The sequence below is a fragment of the Ovis canadensis genome, chromosome X (genome assembly GCF_042477335.2).
Source record: "Ovis canadensis isolate MfBH-ARS-UI-01 breed Bighorn chromosome X, ARS-UI_OviCan_v2, whole genome shotgun sequence".
Classification (NCBI taxonomy): domain Eukaryota; kingdom Metazoa; phylum Chordata; class Mammalia; order Artiodactyla; family Bovidae; genus Ovis; species Ovis canadensis.
Genome location: NC_091727.1, coordinates 100,946,851 through 100,961,827, shown reverse-complemented (window position 1 = coordinate 100,961,827; position 14,977 = coordinate 100,946,851). Strand labels below are relative to the sequence as shown.

At 42.7% G+C, this 14,977-nt stretch overlaps 1 protein-coding gene across 4 annotated transcripts in view; it reads left to right on the top strand.

Moving 5' to 3' along the window:
* Positions 1-387: 387 nt before the first annotated feature.
* INTS6L (integrator complex subunit 6 like) overlaps positions 388-14,977 on the top strand; it is a 55,972-nt gene continuing 41,382 nt past the window's right edge. For 2 of the 4 annotated variants that reach the window (XM_070290695.1, XM_070290693.1), the window contains exons 1-2: positions 434-890; positions 1,031-1,108. In XM_070290695.1, the coding sequence (XP_070146796.1) occupies positions 780-890; positions 1,031-1,108 (189 nt within the window). In that variant the 5' untranslated portion in view covers positions 434-779. Of the gene's footprint in view, positions 891-1,030; positions 1,109-14,977 lie in introns of all 4 variants that reach the window. The other 2 variants (XM_070290696.1, XM_070290694.1) reach the window with 2 other exon arrangements.

Below are 14,977 nucleotides of genomic sequence, written 5' to 3'. Positions count from 1 at the left end.
AATGCAAGTAAGTCTTGCCAGGAAAGAAGTTTGCTGCTTCTGAAATGTTTCGGTCTTAGCCAGTGGCAGGATTGATCGATTGCAGTAAGCAGAGTTTTCTGTGCAGCCTGTCCAAGCATCTGTTTCTGTACTTCTGCACAACTGTTGCTCAAATTCACTCTTCTTTTCGAATTATCATCTTTAAAGAGCAAGCGAAAAATCCCTTCAAGCCACCCTAAGTATCCTAACAGCTTCCAAGTCCTCTAAAGGAGGGTCCTTAACATTTCCCCTTACCCCCTGCCTGGGTTCAAACTTCAACTCCCAAGGTCCGCCCAAGTCCCTCCCCTTGCCCTGTCATCTAATGAATATGCAAATACCACATAATTGGCAGCCAATGGCGTGGGTTCTGGTCACATGGTGCCCATGGTAGGTGAGCGGACAGAAGTTGTGTGTCGGTGAACAGAGACAGCTCTCAGTCTGGGGCGAGCGCTTCAGTGAGCGTGGACGGATGCTCGGGTAGTAGTCTCTGCGGCAGCAGCAGCGGCAGTAGTGGTGCCAGAAGAGAGGAAGGGGGAGGGCCCCGAGGGCTACACACGCTCACATTTTCAAGTTCCCTTGGAGGGAGAAGAAGTGGGGCTGCAAAAAGAGGAGGCCAGGAGCAGTTCCATCTGTCCCGTCCCGTCTTCCTCTTGCTCCCTGCACCCTGGCTCTGCGAGAGTTGAGGGTTCAGGTGGCAGTACGCGGCAGTGAGGGCAAGAGGGCCAAGAGAGTGGGGAGCGGAGCCAGGGGTGTGGGGGAAGATGCCCATCCTGCTGTTCCTCATAGACACGTCCGCCTCTATGAACCAGCGCACTGACCTGGGCACCTCCTATTTGGATATTGCCAAAGGCGCTGTGGAGTTATTCTTGAAGGTAAAGGGAGGGGAGGGGAGAGATGGGGAGAGTTCCCGAAGGATGGGGCTGGTGGTGGATTTAGGTGCTTCTGTAACGCTGGTATCGCCCCCTCCACCCCCTTCCCTTCGCGGCCCCCTCCGTCATCCCTCGTCCTGTAGCTGCGTGCCCGGGATCCGGCCAGCCGCGGAGACAGGTACATGCTGGTCACCTACGACGAACCCCCGTATTGCATCAAGGTAAAGGGCCATCCAGGGGGTGGGCCGGGCGGGAAGCAGGAGCCAGTCGGCCTGGGCAGTCGAGACCCCCTGCCCCCGCCCGAGGAGGTCCTGCGTCGCCAGGCGGGGCGGGCAGGGCGGGGTGGGGTGGGGGCGAGGGCGGGGGGAGTGGTGACTCCGCAGCTTCCGAGGAGCCGCGGCGCCTGGGGTCGGGAAGGGGGCCGGGGGAGGGGCGGCCCCGAGGAGAAACCGCAGGAGAGCCGGGCTGGTGGCGGCGACGGGCACAGCTGCCTCGGAAGATGGCGGACATTTTGCTTTTGTATGAACCGGAGAGGGAGACCGAGGGCGCTGCTGAGATGGAAAGGAGGGAGGGGAGGGAGGAGAGGAGAAGGAGGGCCCGAGACGCGAAGGGAGGCTGCGGACGGGCCCGCCCCTTCGGGTCGCACCGCGCGCGGTGGAGGCCGAGGGGCCGGACGGCGCCGGCTACTCCGCCCCGAGGTGCTGCGGACTCGCGCGCGGGTTTTCCTGGCGCCCGGGCTCCGCCCCCGGCCCCTCCTCCCCACTCCTCCCGCCCTGCGCTGCTTCTCCTCCCTCTCTTCCTCCCGCTCCCCTCCCCTTCCTGCTGAGAGCGTGGCAGAGCCGGCCGCCGGCCTTCAAAGATTAGACTGCTGCTTTTGTGCGTCTGTGGTCTCTAACCCACCCCCACCCAATGGAAAATCAGTCCGCGGAGCCAGCCTCCCAGCCTCCCAACCCCCCGGCCCGCAGAAACAGTCCTGTTCACTGCTTCTCCTGTGTCGGTCCGGTTAACCCCGGCTCTGTTACCTTAGCTACTGTTGGTGTTTCATTGTAGATTCCACCCAAGCCGCGATGGGGTGGGGCGGGGAGATGCCTAGTCGGAACCCGCGGGGACCGAGCTTTTGGGGGACCTGGCCTACCTATTGACATCATAAATTAGGTTTGTGTTAGTCACGTAGGGATTTGTCCAGGGAAGAGAAAGGAAGGAAGGGGAGGACTCGCTGTGCGCAGTTACAATAGCCAAATTCGATGACTTGATCCACTGGGTTCTGACCTGCAGGAGAGAAGTAGGGAGCATTTCACCTTCCAGCCCTCATCCTGATGGTGCGGAGATAAAGAACTGCTTTGCCTGCAGTGGCCCGATAAAATAGAATTCAGACTATTAATGCAACCTGCTTAAGAGTCCTGCTTGCATATTGAAATTTTAAACATATATTACCATAATCCTCGACGTCTTTTGCTAGATGCCCTCTTTTACTCAAATTCTCTTAACAGAGCCGAGGAGGCACTGAATGTGTTATAATCCGTTTTAGCCGAGTGAGGTGTTTAAAAGAATGGAACCTACCAAACTGAATAGTTGGCTAAAGAGAGCGTTCCTTCAGAAGTAAAACCAAAGAGAGACTTTACTTTTGTGACTCGTATCTTCGGTTAACAGTTTGATTAGTAGGTTCCCCTGAAAACCATTCTGGTTTTAATGCTTTGTTTTCCGTTTTTGATTTATCTATTTAGAAAAATGGAGCAAGTAGACATCTTTAAGAATGCCATAAGTTTTTTAACATGTCAGTTTCCTACAAGGGTGTGACCATTTTTTTCCACATAGAAAAGCAGATGTTTGTCCATCTTCAGTATGAAGGTCTACACCCTTGGAGTACTAATACAGATAAGAACCCACTGTTGTACTGTGGCCGTTTAAAATCCTCCTTATTTTGAAATAGTAAACAGGATAAATTACAAAGCAGTAGACTTTTTTTTTTCCTCTAAAGGAATAATTTAGTTAACATTTTGCTGAATGCCAAGACTCATAGATGAAAAATTATTTTTGATGTATAAAGCTTTTATGGCAATATTTACAGAATCTTTGGAAAGGAAAAAGAAAGTCTGGGCCCCCTCATCATCACAGCTGTTTTTTTTTTTTTTTTAACCTAGCATTGTAATCACAGTGTACTATATTACTTTTGAGTTCTACCTTTTCCATCTGTTTTGTTCTATGAATTATTCCCAGTAGCCACATAGTCTTCATACTTAAAATTTTTCGTGGCCATGTAACTTACCCATGGTATTTTAGAGGCTCCAGGTAGTTCTGTGGGCAAAGGGGAAAAGTTGAATTTTTTTTTAGTGGAAATTTCATCTGTCAGCTCTTTTTATCTTGCAATCTTGTACACTACATTTTATCCTGAAGTAAAAAACATTCTGAGCTGGCTTTGATCTTTTTTTTTATGTGGACAAGTATGTGAAGACACTTTGATTAATACTTTCAATTGCTAATCATGAGCTATCCTCTTCCTTACGCTTTTCCAAAGTCATTCAGGTTTTTTTCTTTTTAATCTTACATGATAACTACATGTGCTAGGGAACAATTACTGATTTTAGTGATGTTCTTGTCATTTTGCTGTCTATAACTGAATTGCTAATGATATGCCATATTTTGGTAGCAGTTTCTTCTCTGAGTCCCTTTCAGTCACTCTTTTTCTGCCCACCCCATCCCTCCCCTCAGCATGTGGTAACTATTTGTTCTTCTGCTTCTAGGACCTAATCATTTTGGAAGGTCTGAAATTTTAGAACATCTGGTGAATTTTTCTTAAAATTTAATCTAATCTTTCACTTGCTGATAGCTGGGAGCCATAAATGTCTGTTTTCTGTCACACCAATCATCAAATAGGTCTTTATTTGACTGTCAGCAGGCGTCTTAATTCCTACTTAAAACTTCACTCTTCCGTAGGAGTCTGAGGTCCTTTTAGCAAAGTGATGTTAGATGAGATTTTATTTGTAACTTATTCTTCTGCAGAATAATGTGAAGTGTATTTTTGGGTTTCTCTACAGTTGGAGGACTTTATCTCTTGTCAAAGAAACTGCTTACTTATTTCTCAGGTCTTGGTTATGTCCAACTGTAAACACTGCAAAGCTGATTTTTTTCCTAGTAGAAGATTCAATTTTATTGGTGGTGTAACAGGCATGAGTTGTGCATTTGGTTGGAAGGTTTATTCCCTAACAGGCGTGGAACTATTCCCAGTATATCCACTTACAAGCTCTGACAATAAATCTTGTTGTGAAAAGTTACTGTGACTGGAATTCTTCACTAAAGTGTACTGTTAAGCATATGAATATAGTGTTTCACCCAGGACTTCCTAGCTTCTTACTGCATAGCTCTTTTAAAATTAGTCATACCTGTTACTTGCAGTCAGCTTGGCATGGGTGGAAGTAAGTTTGATTTGGGGAACCATATAAAAGGCATATGAAATGCAAGTATTTTGTGCTACATCTGTTTCAAGTGTTGCTTTGTAGACACATTTTATACATAGTGTCACAAATGTTAACACTACATTTATACAATGCTGTCTCTAGTGTACACAGCTAGGTTGAAGCTGTTTAATATTTTAAAATTTCCAGTGTGTCCTTATAAGACTAATACATGGTTTTAAGAAGTGGGATGGGTTTCTTTTCTCTTTTTTTGGTAGAATAGTTCTTAATAGTTTTGGCTGAGGTTCTGCTGTCTTGTATGTTTTGTTTTGCTATGAGTCATAATTTCCTTTTATTCAGTGAATAGCAGAGGTAAGCTTGTCACTACTACTAAGTCTGAGCAAATTGAGGGCATCAAGAAGAAAGCGAGCCATGAGACTGGAGTAGTTAAGTATTCGACATAGTTTGATGTTTGAAGCTACTTTCTTAAAGTGATTTCTTTTTATTAAAGGCAATACTATTTTTTTAAACATAAAACGGAGTCATTTTTCTAGAAATAACTGAAACACATGTGTACATCGCAGACAGAAGTGTTTTTTTTTAATATAAATAGGGAGAGATGTTTCAAAGAAATATCCCAAGTCTGTAATTTGAAACAGAGAGCATTTGTAAAAGTGAAAATTTCCTTGAGTGTTGCTTTTTCACATCCTGTAGCCAGCCTTGCTTACTGATATCTGTGTGGCTCTGTCAACATGTATCAGCAAAAGGCAGCATTTTGGCTTACAGATTTAGGAAGTGAACCTGTGCTTTTTAAAGTGATCTTTATTGCAAACATTTACTGGTATTTTTAACTACGCTTAACTTTTTCATATGCCCATGAGTATGTTTTGTGGGCCTAATTTGGAAAAGGAGTGACTTTTAGGGGAGCCTTTCACTGTGGTTGGAAGCTAAGGAAGTGCTTTTGGGTGAAGCAGCAGTAACATAGCCTGTGAGAACAACCAGAGGCAATTGCATCGAAAACTCAAAATGCTACAAAGGTGGTGCATCTACTTTTATGATTAGTTGTTTCTTCCCTGACCATGTTTCCTTTTCACCTTCCTCACTAGCCATTTGAAGCATTATTTTGAAATTGAAAAAGAGGAAAAAATCAACAAAATGAAAAGACAACCTGCTGAATGGGAGAAAATCTTTGCAAATTATGTATCTGATAAGATGTTACTATCTAAAATATTATAAGAACTCACATAACTCAATAGCAGAAAAAAAAAACTAAACAATCTGATTTTTAAAATGGGCAGAAGATCTGAATAGACAGTTTTTCAAAGAAGATATACAGATGGACAGAGGGCTCATGAAAAGATGCTCACCATCACTAATCATCAGGGAAATGCAAATAAAACCACAGTAGGATATCACCTCAGGCCTGTTAGAGTAGCTGTTATCAAAAAGACAACAAATAACAAGTGTTGGAAAGGATTTGGAGAAAAGGGAGGAGGGAATGTAAATTTGTGCAGCCACTGTGGAAAGCTGTATGGAGGTTCCTCAAAAGATTAAAGCTAGAAGTAGCATATGAGCCAGCAACTCTACTTCTGGGTATTTATCTGAAGAAAATGAAAACATTAACTTGAAAAGATATATGCACCCCCATGTTCATTGCAGTTTATTTACAATAACCAAGAAATGGAAATAACCTAAGTGTTCATTGATGTGTGAATAAAGAAAATGTAGTATATACATACAATGGAATATTATTCAGCCACAAAAAAGAAGGCAATCTTGCTATTTGTGACAACATGAGTGAACCTTGAGGACATTATGTCAAGTGAAATAAGTCAGACAGAGAGAGACAAATACTGTATGATCTCACTTAAATGTGGAATCGAAAACAAAACAAAAAAAGAACAAGCTCATAGATACAGAGAACAAATTGGTGGTTGTGAGAGGTGGAAGGTTGGAAGATGGGCAAAGTTGGTGAAGGATGTCAAAATGTACAAACCTCCAGGTATGAAAAAGTCATGAGATGTAATGTACAGTATGCTGATGATAGTTAATAATATTGTATATTTGAAAATTGCTAAGAAAGTAAATCTTAAAAGTTCATAAGAAAAAAGGAAAAATGTTGTAACTTTATGTGGCAATGAGTATTAACTAGACTTATTGTGGTGATCATTTTGCACTGTATACAAATATCAAATTATGTTGAAAACCTTAAATGAATACAGTTTTATATATCAATTACACATACATACCTAAAAAGGGAATGCTTCCAGATTTTTATCCAGCCTATAAATATAATATATATTAAATATATTTTACTAGAAGGAATTTTAGGAATGGAGTACTCTGACTGATAGCATTTTTTCTTTATATAAGAGTAAAAGATGGAGGAATTAGAACTTTCAGTCAGTCAGTTCAGTCGCTCAGTCATGTCCGACTCTTTGTGACCCCATGGACTGCAGTACACCAGGCCTCCCTGTCCATCACCAATTCCCAGAGTTTACTCAAACTCATGTCCATTGAGTTGGTGATGCCATCCATGATGGGATCAGGATGGATGAGGATGCCATCTCATCCTCTGTCATCCCTTTCTCCTCCTGCCTTCAATCTTTCCCAGCATCAGGGTCTTTTCCAATGAGTCAGTTCTTTGCATCAGGTGGCCAAAGTATTAGAGCTTCAGCATCAGTCCTTCCAATGAATATTCAGGACTGATTTCCTTTAGGGTGGACTGGTTGGATCTCCTTGTAGTCCAAGGGACTCTCAAGAGTCTTCTCCAACACCACAGTTCAAAAGTATCAATTCTTTGGTGCTCAGCTTTCTTTATTGTCCAACTCACATCCATACACGACTACTGGAAAAACCATAGCCTTGACTGGATGGACCTTTGTCGTCAAAGTAATGTCTCTGCTTTTTAACATGCTGTCTAGGTTGGTCATAACTTTTCTTCCAAGGAGCAAGCATCTTTTAATTTCATGGCTGCAGTCACCATCTGCAGTGATTTTGAAACCCCCAAAAATAGTCTGACACTGTTTCCACTGTTTCCCCATCTATTTGCCATGAAGTGATGGGGCCAGATGCCTTTCTGAATGTTGAGCTTTAAACCAACTTTTTCACTCTCCTCTTTCACTTTCATCAAGAGGTACTTTAGTTCTTCTTTTCTTTCTGCCATTAGAACTTTAGTGAAAGCTTATACAGAGAACCCTCTACCAGTCATGTGTATACCACTATATTTATGTGCACTTTTGTTTGTAGTTTAGTTTTGCAGCGAAAAAATATCCTTGTTTTAAAGAAGAGAGAGAAAAGTGGGGAAGTTTTGGTGGAAGACTAACTCTGTGGTCAAGGGAATTAACACTGCTATTTTCAGGTTAGGTGCAAGCTGGAAGATGACTGTGGAATGCTGAGAAAATTATGGAGTCCTGTCTGTTCTGTATTCTAAACCTCTCTCGTGCCCATTCATTCTTTTTTTCAAGTTTCTATTTTATTAATTTTAATTTTATTTATTTATTTTTGACTGTGCTGGGTCTTAGTTGCTGTGTGCAGCTTCCTCTGGTTGTGGTGAGCAGGGGCTACTCTATAGTCATGGTGCATTGGTTTCTCATTGCAGTGGCTTCTCTTGTTGCAGCTCACGGGCTCTAGGCGAACAGGCTCAGTAGTTATGGCGTGGACTTAGTTGCTCTGTGGCATGTGGGATCTTTCTGGACCAGGGATCAAACTTGTGTCCCTGCATTAGTAGGTGGATTCTTAACCACTGGACCACCAGGGAAGTCCCTATCCATTCATTCTTATTTGCTCCTCTCTTGTTTCAACTTTCAACAGTCTTCACCTGGACCATTGTGGCAGCAGCCACTCACTTGGTCTCCCTACTTCTGGTCTTGTTCACCTCTGATTCTTCACCCTCATTGCCACTAGATTGCTCATTCATAAAATAAAGTAAAATACAAACTCATTCCCACACTAAAAATTCTTCACTGACTCCCCATTATATTTCAGAATAAAATCCCTGCTCCTTAGTTTGGCTTTGCCCACAATGTCTCCTCATGCTTTTTTCCTGGACTTCAGGCTCCAACCACAATAAGAACTTGACCATCTTCTTCAGACTCAATATGCCTCTTGCTTCTGTATCATTGCTTATGTGGTTCCCTCTGCTTGATTAGCCTGACATGCCTCAATTCTTCATTCTACACTGTCAAAAGTCATCCTGCCCCTCTGCCCACCCCTACTGCAAACAGTGTAACAACTTCCGCTATGATCCCTTAACCGTCTGTCCAGAAGGTGCTGCTTGCTTCTTGTAATCACTTCCTCTCCTGAAGGTAGCCATTGGTCTAACTTTTACCACTATTGTGGTGATATGACCAAAATAGTGTTTCTGGAAGAGAAGTCTGACATTGGACTGCTACTACAGCAATCTAGGCTTTTATAAACCATATGTTCAATGAGCACCCTCTGTGGATTATACTATACTATACTTGGAGCCTAAGGTAATTCCAAGAAATACTTGGCCCAAGGGGAGATTGGAATAGTAAAAGATATAGTCTTAATCCTCAGTGTCTTGAGAATAGTCACTGGAAGAAGCTGGCTGGAAAATGTGGAGTAAGGTATGGGGGATGTCAACAACAGTGGATTCTTAACCAACAGATTGGAGGTGAGGGAGGGAAGATTGACAAGACACAGTGTTAATTCAGTTTATCCAGTCCAGATTGCAGCTAGCTGAGACTGGATGCAAAAGGGCTTTGAAACCTCCAAGTTAGAGTTTGTACATTTCTCCTGAAAGGAAGAGCCATGAGGTGGATTTGAAGACAAATAGCGTAAGGATTCGGAGAAGGAAATGGCAACCCACTCCAGTGTTCTTGCCTGGAGAATCCCAGGGACAGGGGAGCCTGGTGGGCTGCTGTCTATGGGGTCACACAGAGTCGGACACGACTGAAGCAACTTAGCAGCAGCAGCAGCAGCAAGGTAAGGATTGTGTGCTTGTTTGATGATGAGGCAGAAGCCTGTGTTGAGATGGGCTGTGGAGAGGGGAGGATGAAAGGTGGGAGAGATTTAAAATAGGTAGTTGAAGTTGCCCCATTTTGCATGAATGCTAGTCACTTGAAAGCTTTTGACTTTGAGGTTGGGATGGGGGGTAGGAGGGACTGCGGAAGGACAGGGCAACCATATGGAAAGGGCACATATGTCCTTTACATTTTGCCTTTGCTTCAAGAAGACAACTGCTCCGAATACAGGGTTCTCACTTTCACAGAGTGTTCCAAAATGACAGTTCGTCCACATTTCAGGAACAAATGTGCTTTCTAGAGAAGGGCAGGATTGAAGGACGCTCTGTATGTGGGGAAGAGAGGACGGGGATGAAGAAGGGAACCAATTGGTTTAATTTAAGTATTTAAATGAGAAAGTCTTTGTAAACATGTCTTTCAGCACCCTTTTACCAAGAGTGTAGATGAGAGATCCAGGCAGTCCCTTTGTGTGCCTATTGGAAGCTTGGAACACACTATCTCCTGGATACAGTGTTCTAAATGGTGATTAGGTTCCCAGACCTTCCTCCCCAGGAAAGCCTATTTAACCCTTAATGCCACTTACCCATTGAACTATTGTGTTTGCTATTGTTTCTACTGGGAAATGGAGTTGGGATTCCAGGGTGCTTTGTTTAAAACACATCCTTTCCCCCCTTCTTCCTCATAGTTCCAGGTGGACTAGTGGTCCCAGAGAGGGGTGGGGACACTGTTAGAGCTCCAGCAATGAGGGTGAAGAGCTGAGACGGCAGTGAGGGCAGGTATGACTCTTCAGATATAACAGTCATTCACGTTAGATTGGTTGTATTTGCACCATTCAGGACAGCATCCCCTAGCCACATGTGGTTATTCAGCACTTGAATAGGTGGCTAGTTGGAATCAAGATGTTTTGTAAGTATAAACTAAACGTGAGATTTTGAAGATTTAGTACCTAAACTGTATAAAATATATTATTAAGAATTTTTATATTGACTACAAATTTAAACAATATTTTTGATATACTTTGTTAAATATTTATCTCGCTTGTATTTTTTAAATGTGGCTACATATGTGGCTCACCCTATATTTTTATTAGACAGCACTGTTGGTCTTTATTTTTTTCTTCATATATTTATGACAGTCATGTCCTAGAAATTGTTTCCGAATGAGGATCCTCTCAAAGTTCTGTTTTAAATGAGCACTTCCATAATGGAGTCATTTGTGCATGAAAGGTTATCATACAGTTCAGAGTTGATGGGTTGATAACCCTTGGCCCTGGGGCAAAAGTATGAAAGCATCCCATTCTTGTTTGTATTGAAAGCCAGTTTGGTTGCTTCGACTTTTGGATGTAGTTGGTGATCCAACTGGTTGGGTTAGAAGTTTTTTTCCTGGGCTAAGTACAAAAGAATATATATGTGAACTCCTAATAAGACTATAGTCATTTAGAATTCTGTTTGTAATATGTGGCTCATCAGTGGCATGAAATGTTCCGTGCTTCTAGTGTTATTAGAAATATGTAACATATCCCTTACTAGATTTACATAGCTACTTGGCCCTAGAATTCCCAAGAACAGTATTCATCAAGAAAAAGAGGATAAAGGATAAATTCTTTAGCTTGGCATAGTGTAAAACCTAAGAAACAAAGAAGGGTTTGTATCAATGCTCTTGTTGAAGGCTTTCTTGAGGTTCCCTAGCAAAGCTCTTGTCTTGTATCATGGGAAGTCATTAGTAGCATTAAAAGGAAGGGGGTTGTCAAGTGAAGCCAATGGAGGGTTCCCATAATTATTACTTTCTCTAAGCTCAGTATTCCTAAGGTGGTTACAGGAGTGACAATGTTATTTTTTGTTACTGTAATGGGTCCCATTTAAGGAATAAATACCAATATCTAATTCTGAGCCTGAGTGAGAATACAGATATGCTGGTGAATAACATGTATATTGGAGAAAGCCATGGCAACCCACTTCAGTATTCTCGCCTGGAGAACTCCATGAACAGAGGAGCCTGGTGGGCTACAGTCCGTAGAGTTGCAAAGCGTCAAACACGACTGAGCGACTAACACACAATGTGTATATGATGTGGAGCCATTTTATAGCCCTAGTTATAAATCCTTCTGAAACTTACCTTATAGTCAAAGATGTTATCTGACTTTCACAGATATAACTTGACTTATATCTGCTTCTGTAATAGTAAACAATAATATAATAGCTTTCTAATAATAGCTGTTGACATTTATTGAGTAATGCTGATGTACAGGGCAATGTGCCAATGAATGTACAGTGCTTATTTCATTTATCTTCCCAACTAACCTAAATCACAGGTACTACTATTATCCCCACTTAGCAGATAAGGAAACTGGGGCCCAGAAAGGTTAACTAATGTGGTTGAATAGTAACTTAGGTCTCTGTGTATTCCAGAGTCTTAAATAGCGAGCCACTTCACTTTTTATCAATTATGGTAGGATATTCCTTTTAATAACTTCTCAGTGATATTTTCTAATTGTGGGATATGTCCTAGAATCATGTATTTTAGACAGAATTATCATGCTATTGTTTATAGTGGTTTTTGATAACAATGTGTGATATTGGGTTGGCCAAAAAAATAGTTCAGGTTTTTCTGTAACATTGTATGGAAACCCAAACAAACTTTTTGGCCAGCTCGATATTAGAGCAAATACTCGATGAATGAAAATCATTACTGCTAGCGTTACCATTTTGACTATTTCTCTGACTCTATGTAGGTGAATATCATGGTGCATTTTTCTGTGAAACGCTTTGGTCTTTGATTATGCCCCCACTGAGGGAAAGATATGGAGTTGTTGGGACTCTCAGTTGATGGAGCTTGAGATAGTTGGGAGTAGAGGTTGAGGACTGGGGCCTAGGCTGAGTAGGCCCTGTAGGAAGAATGACAGGCTTGAAAAAACAACAGGGTGGTCTTTGGCTATTTAGTGGTCTCCAGAAACTGATATGTCATCTTCACTCTGTCAGTCTCCTGAAAATGTTTTTCTTGTAGGAGAACAAAAGACAGCCGATGTAGTACACAGTAGCCATTTAGTTGCCTTTAATCCACAACCTGCGGGAGAGGCAGCAGTGGTTTTGTAAAAAGCCTGGATGCACCCTACTGCCTTCACAGAGTTTTATCTATCAGCCAGTGCCTCCTCTCCTGGTTCACTCCTCATTTCAGCCAGATCTCCCATTCTCTTCAAGCCATTCCTCTGCCGTAGCCAGATAGCTTTATCCCCCTGCTGCTTAGTTAAGTTGGTAAGAGGTGAATTTCAGAAGACTGGAGGTGCTACCCAACTAAGCCACTGGGGTCTTAACAAGAGAAAAGTTATACCAGGACGTTTGTGCTGCTGTGCCAGATGTTCATAGAAAAAATAGAGTTCTGTATCTTAAACTATATGTCTGATAAATTGCACTTGCTCTTTTGTTAGTTACATCCTGCTCTGTAAGACACACAGTTCAGTAAACTTAGTACTAAGTACTCTGGGCTTGGATGTTATTGAACAGAAGACTCAAAACATTTATTTGTGTAATTAAGGAGTAGTACTATTGAGAGAAGTAAAATATAGTTTATTAAGGTCTTCAGATTTATTGTGTGTGTGCTCAGTTCCCCAGTTGTGTCTGACTCTTTGTGGCCCAGTGGACTGTAGGCCGCTAGGCTCCTCTGTCCATGAGATTTCCCAGGCAAGAATACTGGAGTAGGTTTCCATTTCCTTCTTCAGGGGATCTTGCTGACCCAGGGATCAAACCCATGTCTCCTGTGTCCCCTGCATTGGTAGGGGGATTCTTTACCACTGAGTCACCTGGGAAGCCCACTATGTAGCTACTTGGGCTAATTTACTAATGTTTATTCTTTTTGTCCTTGCCTATATTTAAAACTGTTAATGCTCCTTCCTTCCAGAAACTTATCACCTTCCCCATTCTGTTTTTCCACCCCTCTTTTCTTTCTGATAAGTGTGTCCCTATCTGCAAAATTCTTTCCCTTGGTGAATGCATTCTGCATCAATCATGGTTTCAAATATTCCTTTTACTCTCCATCTTTAGCTTCTCACCCGAGCATCTCTAGCTCATGACGGGACATCTCCACTTGACTATCTTTTAATTTTAATTTTTTTATTTTTTGGCCATGCTGCAGCCATGTGGGATCTTAGTTCCCCGACCAGGGGCTGAACGTGTACCTCCTGCATTGGCAGTGCAGAGTCTTCACCACTGGACCACTAGGGAAGTCTCTGCCTATCTTTCCATCAGCTCATAGCATGTCAAACAGATCTCCTTATGGCTCTAAAACTATCCTGTCTTCTATATTCCCCATCTTTTACTCACCCAGGATTGCAAGCTGGGCATTATTCACTTTTGATCCTGTCCTTCCATCTTCTAAGGCCCATGCCTTTGAAATATACTTTATATATGTTCCTTCAACTCAATTTCTGGTGCCATCACTTCGGTCCAAGTCCTGACTTCTATGCTTTGGCCTGTAACAACCTTCTTCTGGAATATCCCAGTGAGTTCAGTTCAGACGCTCAGCCATGTCCGACTCTTTGTGACCCCATGGACTATAGCACACGAAGCTTCCCTGTCCATCACCAACTCCAGGAGCTTGCTCAAACTCATGTCCATCGAGTCGGTGATGCCATCCAACCATCTCGTCCTTTGTTTTCCCCTTCTCCTCCTGCCTTCAGTCTTTCCCAGTAGTGGAGTCTCCCAAGTGCCTCCCAAATTCCTATTCTACCCACACCAAGTGCTAACTTTCTAAAAAAGCTGATTTCATCCTATCACTCCCATGCTCACAACCCTTCAGAGACTCCCCAGTGCCTATGGAATCAAGCCAAAATTGCTCAGTCTGCCATTCTGAGCTCTCTAGGGCCTGTTCCATGTATCTGTATAAACGTGTTTCCCCTCATTGCCTCACAGGAGACCTGCCCTTCAGCCAGACCTCTCTTTCTACCACCTGAGTTTGTGTCCCCATTCCTGATGCCAACCCTTAGACCATCAGTTAACCAAAGGGAGAAGAGATAGAGAGCCAGAGGGGCCAGAGGCCCAGGGAAGGAGAGAAAATGCACTAAAAGCATGCCAGTTAAGGGTGTGACTTGAGGAGAAGGAGGATGTGACAGAAGATGCTTTAAATGCTGTTGTAATGATGAGAATTTGCAGTAAGAAGGGGGAGAGAGCTGGATTACTAAAAGGTTAGATGTTAAAACATCTAAACCAAGATGTTTAGATTTAAATTGGCCTCCAGTTGCCAGGAAGCCCTGCTGTTTAATCAGAAGCCTCACACAACTAGACATTGAGTAATGGGATTCTTCCAGTGTTCTTGCCTGGAGAATTCCAGGGACTGGGGAGCCTGGTGGGCTGCCGTCTATGGGGTCGCATAGAGTTGGACACGACTGAAGTGACTTAGCAGCAGCAGGGAGAATATCTAGCCTTTTAATACAGCCACGACATTGGAAAGTTGGGGGTCCTTCCTGTTGTATGTCTGGTAGAAGAACATGCATGATGTTTGGAGCCCCAGTGGTCCATTTTTCTTAAAAGCTGAACTGTGTTTAGACATTGTAAATTCCATTTCATTAGTGAAGCTGTATGTTAGCAGTTTATTTCAAGTCTTTCTAGGTACTTTCATAAAAAATTAGATTTGAAAAAGTGGTCACAGGATAGTCTGTCTGTTAGATCACACCATCCACAGTCAAGTAAGTCTGGCAAGTCATGTCTCTTTGGACTGG